Source organism: Enhydra lutris, unplaced genomic scaffold (assembly GCF_002288905.1).
Source record: "Enhydra lutris kenyoni isolate GAN:26980312 unplaced genomic scaffold, ASM228890v2 scaffoldscaffold4, whole genome shotgun sequence".
In the NCBI taxonomy this organism is placed as follows: domain Eukaryota; kingdom Metazoa; phylum Chordata; class Mammalia; order Carnivora; family Mustelidae; genus Enhydra; species Enhydra lutris.
In genome coordinates, this window is record NW_019154088.1 from 31,352,758 (window position 1) to 31,375,950 (window position 23,193).

Consider the following 23,193-nt stretch of genomic DNA (forward strand, 5'->3'; position numbering starts at 1 on the left):
CACTTTGCTCATCTGCTTCCTCCTTGAGGAGAACAGAGGTCTGGGATATAACAACACTTCACTTCTCAGTTTCCTTTCTTCATCTCCTAAGAGGCTAGATCAGATCAAGCAGTTCTTAGCTGGTAAGCATAAAAGGATTCCCAGGCCCTTCTTTCTTAAGCAAATCATCAGCAAAAAATCTCCTCATCTGTTGTGTGATATTAGAAACCACATTAGTGATGAGGGGTGCCTGGAAGGCTCAGTCAGTTAAGCAGCCAACTCTTGATTTCGGCTCAGGTCATGATCTCAGAGTCCTGGGAGGGAGCCCCACATCGGGCTCCCTGCTCAGTGAGGAGTTGACTTGAGGGTTCTCTCTCTCCCTCTGCCCCCTCCTCTCAAATAAGTAAATCTTAAAAAAAAAAAAAAAAGAAACTGCATTAGTGATGAGACAGAAGCCTTCATTATATAATTAAAGATTAAAAATTAAAAATACTTACTTGTAAAGCTATTCTTTAGCACAGGGGGGTTTCAAATCAAACTGGCCTATCTTGAATTATAAATAACAAGGGAGGGAGGCAGTTAGTATGTAACACACACAAATGGGAGTTGGGGAGAAAAATGTGTGCAGAGAAAGGGGACAGGGACTAAAATGGTAAGTTTTGGTATTCATTATTTTTCTCCAGGATTACCTGTATTTATCTTCAAAAGGGTGGGTACAAATGGGAACTGGTCCTGAAATGTTTCTGTGGTGTATGCAAATTCAGTAGTTCACCTTCCTGTGATTTGTGAATAAAAAGTTAACATGACAGACTTAGTGTAATTAATTATACCATTTAAATGTATTTATCGAGGATTTTCTATAAGCTAGCCACTGTAGTAAGTGCTGGAGTGATAGCAATATGCAAAGCAGATCAGTTCGTAGAGATTTTACTCTAATATTACTTTGTTCCCAGAATTTTATTACTTAAGGCATCACATAAGAAATGCTTATTAAATGAACTACAGGATATTTTAAAATGGAAAGTTAAGTCAAGAGTGGATATTTTTGGCTTAACCTTAACTGTTTCTGTCAAGCCTCTATTCTCCAGATTAAAGAAAAGTCCCAAAATATTTAAGAACAAGATACTATGTAAAGCAATATAATTGATCAGTATGCTTTTCTGTATGTTAAACCAGAAGCAATGGAGACTGCTTCATTTTTGACCTTTACAGTAGCCTCTGCTGAGATTTCATCTGAACAGCAGTTGAGTATAATTGATGTTGCATTTACTGAAACTGTTGCCCTTGTCTGTTTCAGGGCCGGCTTGATTCTCTAACAGAAGTGGATGATTCAGGACAATTAACTATCAAATGCTCTCAAAATTACTTATCTCTGGATTGTGGTATTACTGCTTTCGAACTGTCTGACTATAGTCCAAGTGAGGATTTGCTCGGTGGCCTAGGGGACATGACCTCTAGCCAGGTCAAAACCAAACCCTTTGACTCTTGGAGCTACAGTGAGATGGAAAAGGAGTTCCCCGAGCTCATCCGAAGCGTTGGGTTACTCTCGGTGGCCACTGACCCCAACCCATACAGCTGTGGCAAAGCAGTTGGCGAGGAGGCATCTCAAGTGTCTCTTTCAGCAGATGACAAAGGTGGATGTGAGGAGGACAGTGCTTTGACAGTCGAGGAGCCACCAGGCTTAGTGCCCGGAACGTCATCTTCCGGGGAAGCTCTGACAAATGCCGATCAGCCCCCTCCTGAGGCCGTGATGCCAGAAGCCATTTCCTCCTCCCAGCCTGAGACAAGGAACCAACAGCCTCAGCCTTGTGAAAATGCAACTCCCAAGCGATCCATCCGAGATTGCTTTAATTACAATGAGGACTCTCCCACGCAGCCCACATTGCCAAAAAGAGGGCTTTTCCTTAAAGAGGAAAATTTTAAGAATAATCTGAAAGGCACCGATGGAAAGAAGCAGCTGGCTGATCTCAAGCCCGAGATGAGCAGAAGCACCCCCTCTCTGGTGGACCCTCCTGACAGATCCAAGCTTTGTCTGGTGTTACAGTCTTCCTACCCCAGCAGCCCTTCTGCTGCCAGCCAGTCCTATGAGTGTTTGCACAAGGTGGGGGAGGGAAATCTTGAAAACACCGTCAAAAGTCACATCAAGGAAATATCCTCCAGCCTGGGAAGGCTTAGTGACTGCCACAAAGAGAAACTTCGACTTAAAAAGCCACACAAGGCCCCAGTAGAGGTGCCCCCATGCCGAACTCCGAAGCGGGGGGGCGGGCTCAGGCAACCAAGCTGAGAGCACGAAGAGCTCAGCCGTGCCGAATGGAATTCCTTCAGGTACCGCCAAGGCTGTAGAGGGGCCAGAAACAGATTCCGTTTCGACATCCTCCCTTGAGCCATGCCGCCAGAGGAGTTGGAATGCCAAACTGCCAGTGCAGTCAGAAACAACCAGTCCTCCGCCTTTTACTCAAAGTAGCGAATCCTCTGTTGGCTCAGACGATGTCGCGTCTCCAGTATCCCTTCTTTCAAAAAACAAAAGCAAAAAAAGTTACTCCTCCTCCCCAAGTCACGTCACCAGGAATGGCCAGGTGGTGGAGGCCTGGTATGGTTCTGATGAGTACCTAGCACTGCCCTCTCACCTGAAGCAGACTGAAGTCCTAGCATTGAAGTTGGAGAACCTCACAAAGCTTCTGCCTCAGAAACCCAGAGGAGAAACCATCCAAAATATTGACGACTGGGAACTGTCTGAAATGAACTCGGATTCTGAGATCTATCCAACGTACCATGTCAAGAAGAAACACACGAGGCTAGGCAGAGTGTCTCCAAGCTCGTCCAGTGACATAGTCTCTTCCCTGGGGGAAAGCATGGAGTCTGGGCCCCTGAGTGACATTCTTTCTGACGAGGAGTTGTGCATGCCTCTCTCTGGTATGAAAAAATACATCGATGAGAAGTCAGAGAGAGCTGCATCCTCTGAGAAAAATGAGAGCCATTCTGCCACAAAGTCTGCTTTAATTCAGAAACTGATGCAAGATATTCAACACCAAGACAACTATGAAGCCATATGGGAAAAAATAGAGGTAAGGTGGTCTTCTTAACTTGCAAGATTTCTTACCTGATCTTTGGAAGTGATGCTGGGAAAAGGTCAGTCCCTCTCCACCCTCACTATAAAAAGCATTGCCATGTTTGATAAGCCTCATTCCTCAAAGAAGAAAAGATAAAGCACAATGATCACTGCATCGTGGCAGAATATGTATCTTGTCTGGGCATTAGCTTGATGTGTCCCTGTTTGGTGCGGGAATCTCTGTTGATGTTGCTCACACCTCACCTGGCTCCTGAGGAATGATGGGTCCCTTTGAGTGGAATGCAAAATAGTGTAGAACAGTAGCCGTGCACACACCAGTACCTCAGGAATACGTGAATGGAATGTTGCAGTTATCCTCACTGATTTTTTATTTGTTTGTTCTAACCCCAGAATAGCTTACCATTCCCAATGTTAACTCTCTGTAGAAATGGACCAGATGTTTCTAATTTGGGGGGATCTTTATTTTCTTTTAGTCTTTCTCCTTTTTGAGGTCCCTGGCTAATAACCCATGCTGCCTATACTGTGTACTGCCCATGGGCTCTGAGATGGGGAGTTGATATTTGGGGTAAATCTGTACTTTTCTCTTATTTATTTATTTTTTTGAAAGAATGAGAGTGGGGAAATGGGTTGGGGGACAGATGGGAGGGGAAGAGAGGGAGAGGGAGAGAGAGAATCTTAAGCAGGCTCCATGTTCAGCCCTGAGCCCACTGCGGGTCTCAATCATGACCTGGGCCTAGATCAAGAGTCCGTTCTCTTAAATGATGGAGCCACCCAGGCACCCCAAATCTCTACTTTTAGAATGGATTATTAGATGAAATCTTTGAGGACAGATGTGAAAATTCTCATCTGAAAATTTTCTCAGCTCCGGAGTGAGCTCCATAATTTAAGCTGTGATTTTAAGACACTAGATTAAGTATAGTACACATGGACAGGCTAACCTGGATGAAGAAAATGAAGGTGTTTAAAACTAAGGAAAAGTTGGGGGGAGGGGGGTTGGGGGGGTGGGATTATGGACATTGGGGAGGGTATGTGCTATGATGAGTGCTGTGAAGTGTGTAAACCTGGCGATTCACAGACCTGTACCCCTGGGGATAAAAATATATGTTTATAAAAAATAAAATTAAAAAAAAAAAAAAAACTAAGGAAAAGTTAATGGTGATATGTAATAGTAACATATATTAATGATTATTTTTACTAAGAATTTATCCAATTCTCACAACAACCCTAATATTAACCCCATTGTATGGATAAGGAGACTGAGCCTGAGAGAGACCAGACAGCCCGCCCTAGAGCCCAAACCATTAACTAAATCCTCCCATGTCTCAGTAAGGAAGTGATCAATATATACTACATGTAAATACTATGGTATTGGAAAAAAAAATGTCAGTGGAGCCAGGATTTGCCTGGGAAATTCTTGTGAAGGGCCAAGCCTTCAGTGGAGTTTTGAAGGGAATGCCAGGATTAAGACAGAGAGAAGGTCAGTGGCTATTTCAGGCAGGAGGAGCATAAACCAGAACACAGGTGGATCTGGGAATGGGCATGCTTATGGGGGGTGGGGGCTCAGAGAGCTGTCCTGACTGGAAGGTCTGTGAACGGAGAGCAGCAAAAGTTCCTGTACATGGAAGAGACCTGGTTGCTCCAAGGCCCCGAAGGCCAGTATGAGGCAGTTAGATGTGTTCCCTCAGCACCCTTGGCAGCCTTTCTGCCATTGACTGAGGGAAGGAAGAAAATCCACAATAACTAATGCTTCTTGGGCTCTAATTTTGTGCTTGGCTCCATGATAAGAGCTTTACATGCCTTATTCTATTTAAGTCCCAGGGGAAGGTAGGACTTTTTCAGATGAAGAGGTGAAGGCAGAACAAGGTTAGAAAACTTGCTTTAGGCCCCCCAGCTAGTAATTACAGAGTAAGGGTTTGAACTCAGAGCCAAGCCAGCACACCGAAAGCAGTGTAGGTCACAGCCTTCAGTAGCCTTTCTGGAAGATTTAGTTGACAGTAACAGGAGGGAGGTCATGGCAGTTGTGATGGTGACCAGGGCAGAGGTAACTGGCCTGTGGCAGCCAGTCTAGGGCACTGCTCTGATGTGCGACAGGCATGGGTGGGGAAGGCTGCTGAAGGAAGCAGGATCCAGAAAACTGGGTCTAATCCTTGCTCCATCCTTAAAGCCTGGAGAGACCCATGGCTAGTCATGTTTCATTCTGGGCCTTGTTTCTTCTTTTGTAAATAGAGATCTTTAAAGCAGATCATGGCCACAATACCAGCTTCCAGTGGTAGCATGTTTTGTTTCCATTATTCTGCAAGGATGAAGCCAAGTGTCCAGCCTCTGAGGACTAGTGTATCTTTTTATAGAAGAAAGTGTTTGGATGGGTAGCTGGCTTGAGGTAGAGGTGAGGCAGTTAACTTTAAAAAATCGGTACATTGATATTGATTACATGATAAAACTGTTAAGAGGAAGTGTCTCATAGGCAATTGGAAATACCATCCTGGAGTTGGAATATGAAGTAAAGGCTAAATGAAGATTAAGCCCCTTGGTCAGTCCAGCCTTCCTTTATCACTTCAGTGGAGCAGCTGCCTACCCCCAGGTCAGTTCACCTTGGATATCACACTCTAGCTTTGATCTACCTATAGTGACCCAGAGAACCTATTCTACCTGCAAGTATAACATAATAAGAGAAGGTGTTACTTAACATCTTTGCATCAGGCATCTACTAGGCACTTTACCTGCAGTAATTTTCTCATAGGATTCTCAAACAGCCCTACAAGGTAGGTTTTATTATCCAAAATGGACCACTTCTCTCCCCCTTCCAGTGTTCCCATTCTGGTGCTAGCCTCCTAACTGGTCTCTCTGCTCCCATCCTATTCCTATTATAGTCTTTCTAGCACAGCAGCCAGAATGATCCTTTTGAAACATAGATCAGATCATATCACCCCTCTGCTCAAAACCCTACAACAGCCCCTGTTGCATTCAGAGGCCCTACATAGACTGTTCCCTTGACTTCCTCTCTGACCTGATTTCTACCTGCTCTTCCTCATGCTCACTTCCCCGCCTTCCCACTGGCCTCTGCTGTTCCTAGAATAAGCCGGGCAGGCCCATGCCTTTAGGATCTTTGTCAATTCCCTCTGCCTACACTCTTACAGATGCTCTCATTTCTAATTTTTTTAACCTCTTCTGAGCTTGCTGGAATATTAACTTCTTAGGGAAGCCTACTCTGACCACCTTTTAAAAGGTGTAACCTATGAGGTACGTGCGTGGCTCAGTCCTTTGGGTGTCTGCCCTTTGGTTTCTGCTCAGGTCATGATCTCAGGGTTGTAAGATCAGCGTTCTCTCTCTTTCCCCTCCGCCTCCCCTCATCTCTCTAAAATAAATATATCTTTAAAAAAAATAAAGGGTATAGCCTGAACCCTTTTAATTTTTTCTACAGCTCTCACTGTATTCTGTCATTTTATATAATTCTGTTTGGTATGTTTATTGTTCTAGTATGTTTACTGTTTCCCCCTGCTAGTATGGGAGCTCTGTGAGGGAAGGAATATTCATCGGTTTAGTTTGCTAATGACTCTAATGTACCTCTAACAGTGCCTGGCACATACTAAGTGCTCAGTAAAGATTGTCAATAGAATGAGGGAATGAATCCCTGTTTTAAAATGGATGAAACTGAATGCAGAGAGATGAAATCACTTTTCCTAGGGTGAACAGTTAATAAGTCATGCGCTCCATGTGCTTTACCCTTCCTACTAGATAGTCTTGAGAGCAGATGAATTCCCTGAGAGAGCGAGGACAGATGGAGAAGAGAAGACAGGTGGGAACTGAGATTCAAGCTGTTATGAGGAAGGAATAAGGAAGAGGTCCACTTGACAGAGAAGATTCTCGGGTGTTAAGTAAATGGGGGAGAAGGGGTCTAAGATGGATGTTAGCTTTGTTCTCTGCAAAAAGGAAATGGAGAAGAATAAGAACAGAAAAAGAAGCAACCTTAGATTTGGTTGAGATAGTCAATGAGGGCCTTAGAGAAAAATGGACTCAATGAAAGAGTGGAGGTAGAAGCTGGATTATAGATTATTAAGAAGTGAGAGAATCATACATAGCTCAAGGAATTGGGTTGAGAAAGCAGTATGAGGCAAAGGGTGAGAGTTGAAAATAAAATCCAATAAAAGTGTCACTTAGAAAAACATTAAAACTTATTTGAAGGCAGAAAGAAAAAACTCAATAGAAAAAGAGACAGAGGTGGCTGGGCAAAATGTATACATATGGCACACGCTGAGACAAGAAGGGAAGGGGTGTGGAACTCCACGGGAAGAATGTTGGCCTAATATGAAAAAGTTATAAAATACTGAAGAATACATCCTGCTTCTGATTCCACCCCCACCAAATGGAGAGTGGTGTGTTTTCTCCTCCCTTCATGTACCAAGTTCTCCTGTCTTTTCTCAGAATGCAGGGTAGAAGGCATGTAAAAGCCCACTATCACATTCGGGACTTCATGGGGCTGTGATAGAATCCCTAAGATAACACCTGAATGACAAGTGTCTGAGACACTTTTTAGGTTCCCATGATTCCTCTCCCCTCCCATTTGAGTCTTTCTTATAATGGACTGGTTTTATGAATGTGAAAAGATTTCTTTTTAATTTTTAATTTTTTTCATTCTGTAGGAGAATTAATTTTTTTGATTATATATAGTGTATTCACATGACTTAAAAACATATATGTTTAAAAATATCCAAGGGCTCCTGGGTGGCTCAGTCAGTTAAGCCTCTGCTTCCGGCTCTGGTCATGATCCCAGGGTCCTGGGATCAAGTCCCACATCAGGCTCTCTGCTTAGCGGGGAGCCTGCTTCGCCTTCTGCCTATGCTGCTCTCCCTGCTTGTAATCTCTCACTGTCTCCCATCAAATAAATAAATAAAATCTTTAAAACATAGATTTATTAATTTCGGAGAAAAAAAGAGAGCATGCATGAGTGGGGGATGCGCAGAGGGAGAGGGAAACTCTTTCTCTCCCTTTTTCCCCATCTTGGGCCTCCACCACATTGAAGGTGATTTCTGTTGTTTTAGTTTATATGTCCTGTAAAAAGGTCTTTACACATATACAAGCAAATGCAAACGTATTTATTAAGCAATATTTTTAAACCTGAGAAATAAGTCACAGCCTATTCTCCTCAAATAAAAATTCCTCTGTCAACTCTATGGGTTCCTAAGGGGCGTCCCTTTCCCAATATCTCAGTGGGAGTTAAGGGGGTTTTGCTCAAATATGGTTGATTTTCCCACAACCTGTTGTGTGGATGAAGTAACTGAACATCTCAGGTCTGAGTGTTCACCTCCAGTGCAGACTTCTCAAGGCCTAAAATTAAAAGTGAAAAAATTAGTCAAACCATTGAGCTAGATCCATTTGTTGTGGAACATTCAAGAAATAGAGTAAAAGAAATGAAAAGAAAGGAGGAGAGAGCCTGTCCGGAGCAGATGAAATCAAACAGAATGATGAAAGATTAACTTAGTGGGTGGGTCTTATGTGGTGTAAGTAATAGGGATTGGCAAACTATAGCTTGCCGAGTGCCTAATTTTTAAAATAACGTTTTCTTGGAACACAGCTATACTCTACATCAGTGGCTGCTTTTGGGCTGCAATGACAGAATTGAGTCGTTGTGATGGAGATTGATGGTTTGCAAAGCCTGAAATATTTACTATCTGTTACAGAAAAAATTTGCTGACCCCTGCTCTAGAGTAAGGAAGAAGGAAGGGAAATGATTTCTCATCAGCATTTATTATGGGCCAGGTTCTGATACAGGTTCTTTAATTTAATCCATAGGACATCCATATGGAAGAGCTATTGGTCTTGTTATTGGTCTTGTTTTACTGATGACATATCTGAGGCTCCATTGCTAATGACTTGGCCAGGGTCACACTGTTGCTAGTGTAAGAGCTGGGATTCCAACTGAGATGCCTGAACTGACTTGGTTTTCTCCTAAAGATATATTCCAGTGCCAGGAAAGTTAGACAATAATCACATATGCAGGTCAAATCTATTTAGGAAACCTACAAACCATTACTAGATTAGTAAATGAATAGTGTGATTTCTTCCTCACAACCTGAATAGAAATGAACTGCCTAGCGAGTAGCCACTTGTCAAAGGAGAGTGATTATTGATGCCAGATTAACAGCTGTGTGATTCTAAGGGGGGCTGGCAGAATGCACTGTAGCCTGGTACCACCCCAGGGAAGCATCTCAGGAGATCTGCCCTTTGGGATATAGTGCAATGTCTACTTCTCACATTGCAGACTTCCTGCTCACATAAGTTCTCAAAGCTCATCCTGGAAGACATTGCTCTGTTAGATTGGACTCATTGGTACCAGGCTGATGGCTATGTGACATAGCTGATCCCTTTTCTCTCTAGCAACCAGTGTCTTCAAATACCAGATTATGGCATCTCCACTATAATTGAGTAACTCAGCTGTTAATGAGCATTTTATCTTTGGGGCATCTATAACCTGATTTTAAAAACTTCTTTGGTGCCAGCTAAGGATGTTTTTGCACATAAGTTATTTCAGATTTAGTGCAGCAAATACTTAGCTGGGTACTTAGTCTTTGTAACTAGGCTATGTAAAATCACAGTCAAGTCTATGGAGCAGCACAAAGGTGGCCACCATTGCTGCTGGGAACTGGTTGGTACCATCGCGAGTAATGTGAATGTAGAAGAGATTTGGTCCTGGGATTAACTTGGCACTGATTTTTTTTTCCAAGAGGTAAAATGGGTCCACATAGAAACTGTCCTAGCTTTTACCCTCATTTTGACTGTCTGTTGACGCACCAATGATACCACTGATGATGGCAATCATTAAAGAAATAGCATGTTGTCCTGAGTTCTTTTTCTTTCCTTTTCTTTTTTTCATTGTGGTAAGAGACACATAGTGCAAAATTTGTCATTTTAACTGTTTTTAAGTATACAGTTCATTAGTGCTAAGTATAGTCACTTTGTTGGGGGTGCCTGTGTGGCTCAATTTGTTAAGTGTCTGATCCTTGATTTCAGCTCAGGTTGTGTCTCAGGGTTGTGAGATCGAGCCCTGCATTGGTCTCCACACTGGGTGTGGAGCCTGCTTAATATTCTTTCTCTCTTTCTCCCTCTGGCCCCTCCCATACCTACTCACGCACACATGCTCTCTCTCTCAAAGAAGTATATTCACATTGTTGTGAAACAGATCTCCCGACCTTTTCTAATCTGAAACTCTGTATGCACTAAACAGAAACTCCCCTTTCCTCCTCACCCAGTCCTAGTAGCCACCAGTCTTCTCTCTGTTTCTATGAATTTGACTACTTCAGGCACCTCATGTAGGTAGAACTATACAGTATTTGCTTTTTTGGGACTTGTTTATTTCACATAACGTAATGTCCTCAAGGTTCATCCATGTTGTAGCATGTGACAGGATCTTCCTTTTTAAGGCTGGATAATAATCCATTGTGTGTCTATATTATATTTTATTTTTCTGTTCATCTGTGCATGGGTATTTGGCTTGCTTCCACCTTTTGGCTATTGTGAATAGCCCTGTTATGAACATGGGTGTTGTCTTTGAAACTTTTGAAACTCAGCTCTCAATTCTTTTGGCTATATATCCAGAAATGGGATTGCTGGATCACATGGTAGTTCTACTTTTAATGTTTTGAGGAACCTCCATACCATTTCCCATAGCAAGTTGCTCCATTTATAATCACACAAATAGTGTACAAGAGTTCCAATTTCTCCACATGCTGACAATTTTTTTTAAATAGTAGCCATCCTAATGGGTGTGAGATAGTATCTCTTTGTGGTTGTGATTTACATTTCTCCGATGATTAGTAATGTTGAGGCATCTTTTCATTTGTTGGCCATTTGTATATCATCTCTGGAGGAATATCTATTCAAGTTCTTTGTCCATTTTTAATTGGGCTATTTGTTTTGTTGTTCAGCTATAGGAGTTCCTTGTATATTCTGAATATTAACCCTTTATCATATGTATGATTTGAAAAGATTTTCTCCCATTCTGTAGGTTGCCTTTTCATTCTCTTGAATGGGTATTTTGAGGGACAAAAGTTTTTAAGTATGATGTAGTCCCGTTTGTCTATTTTTCCTTTTGTTTCCTATGCTTTTGGTGTTATATCTAAGAAATCATTGCCAAGTTCAATGTAATGAAGATTTTCCTCTATGTTTTTGTAGGAGTTTTATAGTTTTAGGTCTTTGAGTTCTCTTTTATTTTATCTCAATGTGATTACCTCTTATCCTTTAAGGATCTCACGCCAGGCTTTCTTGTAAGATAGAACATAGCTTCATAGCTAAAGCCAAGTCACCTTCTGGGATTTGTCCTTTAAATAAAAAACACTTGGGACGCCTGGGTGGCTCAGTTGGTTAAGCAGCTGCCTTCGGCTCAGGTCATGATCCCAGCGTCCTGGGATCGAGTCCCACATCGGGCTCCTTGCTCATCAGGGAGCCTGCTTCTCCCTCTCCTGCCATTCTGTCCGCCTGTGCTTGCCCTCTCTCCCTCTCTCTCTCTGACAAATAAATAAATAAAATCTTAAAAAAAAAATGTTTAAATAAAAAACACTTGGAGTCATTCTTTTTACAAAGGCTTATCTGGGCATTATTTATTTGATTTGAGATTTGAGTAGGTCTCATTTGAAATACAGCTTTGTCTTTCTTTAATCATCCCCAGAGTAACTTACCATCTACTATATAGTCAAGGTCTACCATAAATTAACTTCTCACTCACTTTTGATATTTCTTTTGTTTGCCCATGTACCAGTGTTCCTAGAGTTGGTAGAGTAGTACTTTCTTCTTAGGTGTTGATAATAATCTCCTAAGAGCATCTTATCAGGTAGGAAGCATTTAAGGTAATTGGATTCCACTGTTTTTCACTGCTATTTCATTTTGTATGTGCCTTTCCTTTATGATAACTTTTTCCTTCAGTTGCTAGTCTTCCTCTTGTCCCTGATTTCCTTCTCTTCCCTACATCTTCTCTCCTATTCCTTTTTCTTTAATTTTTTTCTGGACCAGATAGTTTTCACTTTCTGGCTCTGTTTTCTCTTTTTCTTTCCCCAAGAGTATCTTCTACTTTCTCCTTCTAATATTGTTCTAGACATTCTCAGATTCCAAATATGAGAGCACTATGAGTTGACTCTTTACCACCATTCACACTTGAATGTGTTTCTTTTAGTGCACTGCTTAGTCTTAGAAATATGTATGTAGAGAGTTGAGGAATTGTTTAGATGGAAGAATAAAGAAAATGAGAATTTAATTGAAATATTAAGGAAAAAAAACAAATTCTGAAAGAATTGGGAAGACTCAGCTTTGTAATTAAAATTGGGAGAGTCAGAAGTCCGGAAAGATCACAAATTGAACATGTATTGATAGTACAGATGATTAGTCAACAAAAGGTTAATATAATAGGATGGTGTAGGAACTCTGTATAGTCTTCTTTATTTATACCATGCACAATCTAAATATTTGTCTTAGATTCTGGACTTAGAATTTGACAGAGCTGTGACAACATAATTCAGGGCTCTGTGCTTATTACATAAGATAATACTTGGTAAATACCAAGTGGAAACTCATACACTGGGAGACCAGAGGAAGGCAGATGATAACACGTATATCTAGACCAAGCATCACAGAAAAGGGGCTACTTGAGCTGGGTCTTGAATAGTGGATAAAATTTAGATAGAGATGAGGAGGTGGAAGGTTAATGACAGAAGCTTTGGCATAAGCCAAGGTTGAGGGCAAGAATATTTAAAGTATATCTGGGAAAGAGTAAAGAGAGATGCTTGGTATTTGGGGTATATGTTAAATACTATAAACAAAGAGACCCCAGAATATAATAAGATGGAAGAATTTTTTTTCTTTCTTTCTTTCTTTTTTTTTTTTTTTTATAACAACAGGTAGGTAGACAGTCCAGGAAAGAAGCCATCTAAGGACCCAGGACCCTTTTCGTTGTTGCTCCTCTGTGGCTTACCCCTTCTGTCAGCATTCCAGCTTACCAGAGAAGGGACATGGAATGCAGCCAGCTTTCTTCTCACAGATCTGACCTGGAAGTTGCATACTAACTGCAGTGGAGTTTGGGAAATGAGCCTCTAGACTAGGAACACTGGGAGGCAGACATCTGCTTAGAGTAGTTTGTTGTAGGGCCAAAGTATGATGGACTTTGAATTCCAAGTGTTTGCATGGTACAAACCCAAAATAAATACCTGCCCCAAAATCTCTGAATAGAAGAATGAGTGAGCGAGGGCGGGAGTGAATGTATTGTTCTATTTGAACTTTATCCCCTAGACCAGATGCTACGAACTAAAATGCCTCTAAGAATTCAGACAGATCACATAAATGAGTCACTCAGCCAGGGGCAAATGGGGAGGGACGGGAACTGAACAACTGGGGGGTAAATGCAGTGTCTAAAGGCAAGTGATGGTTGTGCTGTAATGTGGACCCTGTGTGGCAAGATCTTACAAGTCTTAAAAAAGTAGAAAAATCTGGGTTTTATGTAACCTCTCCCAATTTTTAAAATGTTGGGTCTAAACAATTTTAAAACAGGCTAAGTAAAACACATATGTAAGATAGACTTGGCCTTCAAGTCACCAGTTTGTAGTCTTTGTGAAAATGAGAAACCCTTAAAATTTTTGGCCCAGAGAATTGGTATGGTTTAAGAAGGTTCATCTGATTGTGGCACATTTGCCTTGATATGCCACTTGCAAAGTGGTTCTCTGTTGTGGATGTTTATTATCATTACTGGAGAGATTTGAAAAAAAAAAAAAATCCCAACCTCTGGGTCCACCCCAGACTAACTAAATCAGGATCGCAACAGGCGGGTAATTTTAAGAGCTCCTCAAACAATTAGGATGTGCAGTCAAGGTTGGGAGCTAGTGCCCGAAGGCTAATTTTGAAAGTTATTACAAATAGCCTGGTCATATAAAAGGATCTGAACTGTGTGGATTTGGAAGCCGCTGAGGAAATAAAGAGACAGAGGTGGGAGATGTTATAAAGGACAAATCAGTGAAAATGTTTGGCTTCTTAAAATAAGGGAGTGGAGGAAAGGGATCAAAAGAGTTGAGATTTTAAGCTGAGTTTGGGGCTGAGAGATGTAAAGGAGTTTAACAAGTGGTTCCAAGGTACATATGAAATTAAAATACACAGTGGGTGAATGGGGCAAAGGTAAATGTTATTTTATATGCAAACTCTGTTGCCCAAATCCAAATTGAGAATTCTAAATGAATATAACATCATTAAAGATCAAGCCACTTTTTTTTTTTTTTTTTAAGGATAGTAATCTTTTGTGCATATTTTGTCACAATGCCAGGAAAAACCTGTGCGTTAACATTGCCAATGGATTCGTTGAGACACTATGCCATGGTCATTGCTCAAGGTTGGTAGAAAAGAACTGTGGGGATCCAGAACAAATTCCTTTCCTGGTTCATACATTAGGAATGTTTCAGTCCTGCATCGCTTTGGTTTCTGCAGAGCCTTAAAGGGTTTTGAGGCTTTAGCACGATGATGTAGCGCCACCGTGAGGCTACATCTGGTTACTGCATCTAGTTTTTGGCCTCTGAAATACATAAGGAAGAGGTGCAGTTTTTTGGTTTATAGTTTCACACTTTAAATGAAAGTAGTTCTTTGTTATTTTCTTAGTATGGAAGGGTTATGATTAAATAATATCTTGTTGTGTCAAGATAGTTAAAGTGCCTAACTACATTTGGCAGGAAGTATTTCTGTGATGATGAAAATCAAGTGTTGCATTTTTTTTTTAATTCAACTAAAAAAGTTCCTGGAATATTAGTGAATTCTTCTCTATCCTTAAGCCTGAAGTCATGCCCCTGGATTGCTTTGGAAAGGTAACAAAACAAAACAAAATCTTGATATTTATGGCCCACTTACAAATGTTTAGGCAAGGTACTAAGAGGTTTATTCATTCCACACATCATTGCGTATTAATTCTCAAGAAAAAAAAAAATCCCTCTTTGAAACAGACGCTCTTCTGTTGTATCCCCATTTTACCAGTGAGGACAGAGAGGCATAAAGAAGTTAGTCATTTACTCAAGGGTATAGTGCTTGCAGGCAGGAAGTTTGGGCTCAGTTCACAACCCCCTACCTTTTTAATTATGAAAACTTGGATAAGTCTTTAAAAGTTTGGTGTTTAATCTCCTAATATTTAAAACGGAATATTAATTAATTAGTTATCATTGCTGTTGCATAGATTATTCTGTGAAAAAGAACAAAGGGTCACTAAACGCTAAAGGCTACGTAAATACTAGTCTTGTCATTTGTGTGATTTCGTCTATGAATCCAGGTAACCAGCATCAGCTTTAGTCGGAAGAACTAGAATAACAATCTTCATTCTGCCACTAAGTAGCATTGTCACCTTGGAAATTTAACTTCTCAAGCCTCAGTTTTGAAAAGTAAATGTTCATAAAGAAGGTGAGGTGGTTGACCTGTAAGATACTTCTTAGTTTTGAAATTGTATGGGATTGACTATGACGCGATAGGACTAAGCAGCCGTTTCTCAGTAAAGTACACAGTGGAGGGTATCCCTTCCACATGGCTGGCTAGAATCCTCGGGATGCTGGGTGACTGGCCCTCCGAAGATCCTAACACTAAGTGAAGGGGAGGCCATGGCATCAGTGAGCCTGAAGGTATGTCGGTATTCATGCTGCAGTCCCAGCACTGTGATATGACAAGAACCAGACATCCTACAGGAATTTGGGGCCTGGCTAGAGTTTGTAAGATGGCAAGAGACCAGGGACAATGGTGATAGTAAACAAGCAAGTAACCCAGTAAGAATTAGATAGGGATTAGCCTCAAATTATAGCAAATGAGGTCAGCTAAATGAAGCAGGTAGGAAACATTCACCTTGGCAGACTTGCCGTTGTGATGTCTTAAAATTACCTGTCAGCACTGCTTTTGTGCTGTTCAGACAGTGTGGGGGAAAAATCATTCCAAGAGTGTGGGTTCTGTGTCAAGGTCACTCATGATGTCAGACTGTGGCTGAGGCTGTGGATATGACTATATAAAGATGATTGGCCTGAATTTTACATGGCAAATAAGCAACTTTATCCAGGAAAGATGCTGCCCATAAGCTCAGGCCCATGTGCTTTCTGTCTCTCATTTTGATTCAGTCCTGTGCACTACTTTTTGGGAAGCTCGTGGCTTTACCATTTGCCTTCATTATTTATCTAGGAATAAAGGAAGTTGTTGGTATTTTCTTTTTTAATGCTCTGGAGAGGTGCCACTCAGAGGTGGTGCTCTGGTATTTCTGATTTGTCTGGAGACTTTATTCAGCACTATTCACTTGAAAGGTGTGTGTGTGTGTGTGTGTGAGAGAGAGAGAGAGAGAGAGAGAGAGATGGGCAGACAGGGAGAGAAAGGTGTATGTCACAATTGACAATCTGGTATTCTTCCCTTTTTTTCCTACTAGATAGAGCCATTACCTTATAGAAGTAAAGCTGATAAGTTGAATTAACAAAAGTATTTTTGTTTTGTTTTCTTTATTTTCTATACCAAAGGGAAGACTGTACCCTTCTAAAACAAAGTCTAATTAAAGCCCTTTTCCTTATCCTAGACTTACTACATCTTTGGTTTTATATTGTTTGGTGCATGCCCTTGTATTCAAGAGACTGTTGACCAGGGCCTTCTTCATAGGATACAGGACTCATGAAAAATTACATTGTGCCCATTCCTCTTTTTGGAGACACATTTATACGACGGAAATTGAGCTGGCAAGAACTCTAAGAGTAGTAGTAGCCTTGCTCAAGGTGTCAAAAAAGAGGAATATTCAGCAAAGTAATAAAACTGTTTGGCAACGGAGCAGGTGCATTTTGTAGGAAGAGAGTTCTGGAGCCCTCCGTAGTAATGGGTGAGGGGGCTTCTGTGGTGCTAGATGGCAGCAGAGTAGAGTAGCTAAGAATATGAGGTTGTCTCCACCAAGTGGCTTGGCCTTGTCCCAGTTTCCTCCTCTTAAGGTTTAAAAGTGTTCTCTTCCACATAAGAGCTGTGACTATTAAATGTGTTAAAATGTATAAAGAGGCGAGATTAGCGCCTGCTCTGTAGTACCCATTCAAAAAATGTTAGCTCCTGTGACTGTTGTTGTTACTATTATTGACATGGGAGGGGAGGGGTCAGGCCTTAGCGGCTTCCCCCATATAGGTTACTCTGATGGCAAACTGGCACGTTTCCTTCAGGTCCCCTGCTGCTGCCTCTGTCCAGCCTCACCGACTGCATGGTGTACCGCAGCAGTCTTTTAACTGGGTTCTCTGGTCTCAGCCCTACATTCTGCCTTTGGGGATCAGATATCACCACCCTGTTTTCTCCTCTCACCTTCAGCTGTCTTGGTCATTATGACGCTTCAGACCCCAAGCCACAATGATTAAGACCTTTTCTCCTTCTTTTTGGGAACTGTGCTGGTTGCCCTAGATTTTTATATCCCTCTTCTCTGTGAGACTCTGGGCCTCCCATCTTGACAGATGATTCTTATATTGTATTAGAGATAATTCTTCTCTAATTGGCCCAATAATTTAGTTAATGCACTTCTTGACATTTTAGGAAGTTTGTGTAGGGGAATTTATGCTATGAACGTGTGTTCAGACAAATAAAAACAAGCTTCTAGTTTATAATGTTGTCACACAACAACCTTATAAATAATATGTACTAATTTATTTATAATTTGTATTTATACATATTTATACTATTTATTTATAATTATGTGCTTATAAATAACAATTCCCACAGCACTCTTTAATCAGAGGGAGGGTCATTATAATATATTACAGGAAGAAAAAGGAAGGGCCTCCAGGAGGTTGAGAATTATCCCTCAAAGCCCTGATTATTAAAGATGGAAAGATTAAGAAAGTATCTTGGAAAGGCAGTAATAGGTTGGGGTGCTCTGTTGGGAAGGAGACATTTGAGCTCAATCTTGAAGGACAGACATGGCAAGTGGAGCAAGAGACACTGGGAGAGTGTGTGAAGGTCAGCAAGATCAGTTTCTTGTCTAACTAGAAGAGAGAAGGTGAATTATATGAACATGTATAGCTTTGAGGGAGGCTCTCTATGCAAGAGCCACAGATGTGAACAGTCAGAAAGGCGTGAGAAATTGTTGAGCTCGGTACCCTCATTTTGCAAACAGGACCTGCATCCCCCAGTCCAGAGTACTTCCTATGAGAACCTCCTGTCTCCTGGTTATACCAGATCTTGCAAGCTTGCCACAAAGGGGCAGCAAGTACCTTTTTCAGAGATCAACGCTAACATGTTCCTAGTGCCCCATGGCTGTCAGCTTTTTATCGTTGTAGCCCTCAGAGACTTTGAATCCGATTCTCCTTCTCTGAATTTGGCGTGTTTCCCAGTTGATTTTAAGATACGGCCAGGGTTGAGAATCACTAAGACAGACATGGAACGAGGGACTGGAGTGAAGCAAGTTGAATGCATTGCACTCGGGGCGTCCTAAGTAGATATGCCCCTATACACTGTCCCTAGGTTCTCTTATCCATGCTTATGGCCTCCAACACCAGCTGTATGCTGCCTCCTCTCTTGTTCCACACTTCAGCTGAGTTCAGAAAGCAAACTCATATCTCATATTATGCTCATCATCTGCCTATAAGCTGTTTCTTCCTTCTGAATTTTTTACTGCATCTTTCAGAGAATGGTACCTCCAAGTAACATGAAGTTGGCAGTCATTTTGGATTCTAACAAATTTCTCCTCCCTCACATCCAGTTGGTCCTGTCCATTTTAACTTGTCTCTCTCTGTGGCCTCTCACAGTTCCTCCATGTCCCACTGCTGCTGCCTGAGTCCAGCTCTCACCAACTACTTCAGGGTATAGTGTAGCAGCCTTTTAACTGGCTTCTCTCTCCAGTGGCTCTCTTCATGGAGAGAGCCATCCACTCTCTCCACCGCTTCAGAAATCCAGTGACCACCACCTTGTCCTCAGGATAAAGTCCTGACTCCAGAGTGTGTTGTGTGGTCTGGCTCCTTGTCTCTTCTCAGTTTTTCCAGTCTCTTCTCAGGTTTTTCCCTCTTTGCCTCTCGAGTGTGAGCCATATGCAGCTAATCAGTGTTCTCAGAATGAGCTGTTCTCTCTCAGACTTTATCTGCCAGGAATGTTTTTCTCTTTTCCTTCCAGTGCCCTTTTATTTCTTTTTTTCTGAGTCATTTACACTTATCTTTCGTGGCTCAGCTTAGTTGTGATTTCCTCCCAGAAGCCCTCCCTGATGCCCCAAGACTGAGATAAATGCCTTTCCATTGACTCCTAGACATTGGGATCATCTACAGCAGAGGTTCCCAAGACCCTTTCAGCAGGCCCACAAGATCAACTATTTTCAGTTAATACTGAAATGATGTTTGCCTTTTTCACTCTCATACTGTGTATTGTAGAGTTTTCCAGAGGCTATATGACATATGATATTTCAGTAGACTAAATACAGAAGTAGAAATGGGAATCCAGCTGTCTGTATCATGCCAGACGTTAACCAGATTTGCATACAGCTAACATTTTGAAAACACAGTTATTTTTCATAACAGTGTGTTGTGTTAACATGTGTGTGATAGATTATTTTAAGTGATTAATTAATATTTTTTAAATTTCTAAAATGAATATTTATGGTTATAAACCAACAGAAACAAAAGTTCTTTGGGGCCCTTAATAATTCCTAATAGTGTAAAGGAGTTCTAAAAGTTTGGCAACTGCTGATCTATGTTCTCACACATATCACACTTTATATTACTGTGCTCTGAATTCTGTAAGAGAGGAGTCTGTGTTGTTTATATATGTGAGTTCTAGGCCTGAATACAATTTCTGATACATAGTAAGCTCTCAATTAATATTTTTTGAGTAAAGAACCTAATACATATGTGCACATGTATATGCACATACACTTGGAGTTTGAACAAAAAAGACAATTTAGTCTTTACTTGACCTCACCTAATGCTACCCAATTTAGATAGTATATACGATTAACCAAACCAATACTACTCTGAAATTTTGTATTAGTTTTAGAAGCTTTTAGAAGCTCTGTATCTGTCCTTTTTTTTTTTTGAACTCTAAGAATTTTGTCTGAAAGATGTCTCTGAAAACTTAAAAATTCAAGCTCTGTATTGAATACACAACCCCTGAGTTCTTCTGACTTGACTACCTACTGGATAAGTCATAAATGTTATCTCCCACTCCCCTTCACTCATTTTGCCCAGGCACCCAACCCTTTTCCTCTGGCAACCACCAGTTTGTTCTTTGTATTTATGTTTTTGGTTTGTTTGTTTGTTTGTTAATTTTACATATCAGTGAAATCATATGGTATTTGTCTTTCTCTGTCTGAGTTATTTTACTTAGCATAATGCCCCCAATGTTGTCACAAATGTCCCCTACATTATGCATGTTGTCAGCCTTTTTATGGCTGAGGGATAGTCTTAAATATACATATATGTACCATATCTCCTTTAACTGTTCATCTATTGGTGAACACTTGGGTTGTTTCCTATCTTGGCTATTGTAAATAATGTTACAATAAACAAATACACATACATACATACATACATACATCTTTTTGAATTAGTTTTTTTGTTTTCTTTGGGTAAATACCCAAAGAATCAGTAGTAGAATTACTGGTTTATATGGTATTTCTAATTTTAATTTTTTTAATTAAAGATTTTATTTATTTATTTGACAGAGACACAGCGAGAGAGGGAACACAAGTAGGGGGAGTGGGAGAAGGAGAAGCAGGTTTCCCACAGAGCAGGGAACCTGATGCAAGGCTCGATCCCAGGACCCTGGGATCATGACCTGAACTGAAGGCAGATGCTTAACGACTGAGACACCCAGGTGCTGTCTAATTTTAATTTTTTGAGGAAATTTCATTCTGTTTCCCACAGTGGTTGCACCAATTTGCATTCCTACCAGTAGGATTCCCTTTTCTCCACATCTTCACCAACACTTGTTATTTCTTGTCTTTTTGATATTAGCCCTCTGACTTGGGGTGAAGTGATATTGCCTTGTGGTTTTGATTTGCATTTCCTTGATTAGTAATGTTGAGCATCTTTTCCTATGTCTGTTGATCATATGTATTTCTTCTTTGGAAAAATGTCTATGTAGGTCCGCTACCTGTTTTTAAATCAGATTGTTTGTTTTTTTGGTGTTGAATTATTTAAGTTCTTTATATATTTTGGATATTAACCAAGCATATATCATAAACACTCCCATCTTGCTACATGCGTTCTTGTTCTAGATATTTGATTTGCAAGGAGGTCTCACCCATCAGGAAAGTAGTTAGAACTAATCTAAATATAGGATTATAACAGCATTTTCAATTCTGTACTTCAGTGTCAAGGAAGAGCCCCTTTTTGAGCAGCCTCAAAACTTTATGGACATGTCAGGAAATGTTTATTAAAAGTGATTAATTAGCTCCAGTTAATTAGGTCAGGGGAGACCGAAAGCTATAGAGCAAAGAAAGACGAACAGGGAAAGAGAAGAGGAGAGGAAAGGAGGGGAGTAAAATAAAGAGGACAGGAGACCGAAAGAAGGAGAAGAGGAAAGAGAAGAAAAAGGCAAAAGACAAACAGTGATCAAGAAAGAAGGAGAAAAAGGGGGACTGAAAAGAGAGAGCACAGGGCATGGGGACTTGTCTAGAGAGGAGGTAACTGTGATAGGACTGGGTGAAGCTGTGTCGCACCTCCTGGGCTTCTCACAACAGCTTGGGAAACAAGAATGGGCCAGAGTGGATGTTACTGTCCTTTGTTTTTCTTTCTGGGAACCTCATGGGAATACGTCTGGTGAGAAAGGCAGTGTAGGAGCTCAGAGCTTCGGCTCTGGAACAGAACTACTTAATATCTGTTCAGTGGCTTTATGACCTTGAATAAATTACATAACTCCTTTAGGCTTCAGTCTCTTCATCTGTACAAGAGGGAAATTCGAGAAGACTAAATGACTACATAAGGTATTAGAGGAATAGCTAGTAGATAGTTATCATCCAAATGTTCAGTATCACTATTTATAATACTAGATATGAGAAACGTACAGTTAAAGCATTAAACTATCATAATCCTAAATTCTAAGGTGTGACCATCTCAGGTACTCTTTGGGGATTCAGAGGCAGATAATGTTGACCTGATCTGCTCATTTGGTGCCTCTGGAGGATTGGGGTGCTTGAGCTAAGATCTCCATTAGAGTAAGTGAGCAATGCTGTGGGGCAGTCCTACTCCCTGGGAGGATCCCCAGCTTCAGCGCTGTGAAAGTGTTCACAGTTGTATGAGTACTCAAGCTGGTCTATACTTCAGTTTCCCCATCTATAAACGAAATAGTTTGGGAATCTAATAGCATAGTTTTGTTGTAAGAATTGAGTACATGCCTAGCACATAATAAGTGCTCAATAAATATTGACCTGTTATTTGTTTCTGTTTATTCCCAATTCTTTTATTCATTCCTGTTTTTATTAGACTTTGATGATATGCATTTCAATCTTGTTTTGCCCTAAAATTAGTTGATTACTTCTTTTTATTTTTATTTATTTTTTTTTAAGATTTTATTTATTTATTTATTTGACAGAGAGAGATCACAAGTAGACAGAGAGGCAGGCAGAGAGAGAGAGGGAAGCAGGCTTCCTGCTGAGCAGAGAGCCCTATGCGGGACTCGATCCCAGGACCCTGAGATCATGACCTGAGCCGAAGGCAGCGGCTTAACCCACTGAGCCACCCAGGCGCCTGATTACTTCTTTTTATAAACCAGCAGGGAACAACTGAGCTCACGCTCTGGATTAGTTGGAGGAAACTCTTTCCCATTGTGAGAAGCAGGGGTCTTCCTGGGCTTCTCTTTTCCCATTTGAAACTATTGTCAACAGTATCTGAAGATGATGAATCAGCTCAATTTATCCTTTCTACATGATACTGAGTTCAGAATAGAACTTCCCACCTAGTCAATTTCAGATAATACCATTCCATGCCTTTTCTCTCTCTCTCTCTTTCCAACCGACAGTCTTTTACTTTTATTCTGGGATAATTTTATCAGGAATATTTTTATATTCTAAAGTCATCCCATTCAACCTTTAGAAAAGAAGCTTAAGTATTTCATAAAACATTTCAGTGTTTGAGTTTTCTTGTGCCATCAGAGTTAAAACTGCCTTAAACCATTTCATTTTCTCTTCAATCTTTTTTCCTAAAGCACACACCAAATCCTCCCTT

General features: G+C 40.8%; 1 protein-coding gene across 1 annotated transcript in view; it reads left to right on the forward strand.

Annotated features, from left to right (window-relative positions):
• The window catches only part of LOC111139065 (A-kinase anchoring protein 6), a 364,313-nt gene that overhangs the window by 100,648 nt on the left and 240,472 nt on the right, over positions 1-23,193 (forward strand). The window contains 2 exon segments of the mRNA XM_022491196.1: positions 1,277-2,236; positions 2,238-3,044. Coding sequence (XP_022346904.1) covers positions 1,277-2,236; positions 2,238-3,044 — 1,767 coding nt within the window.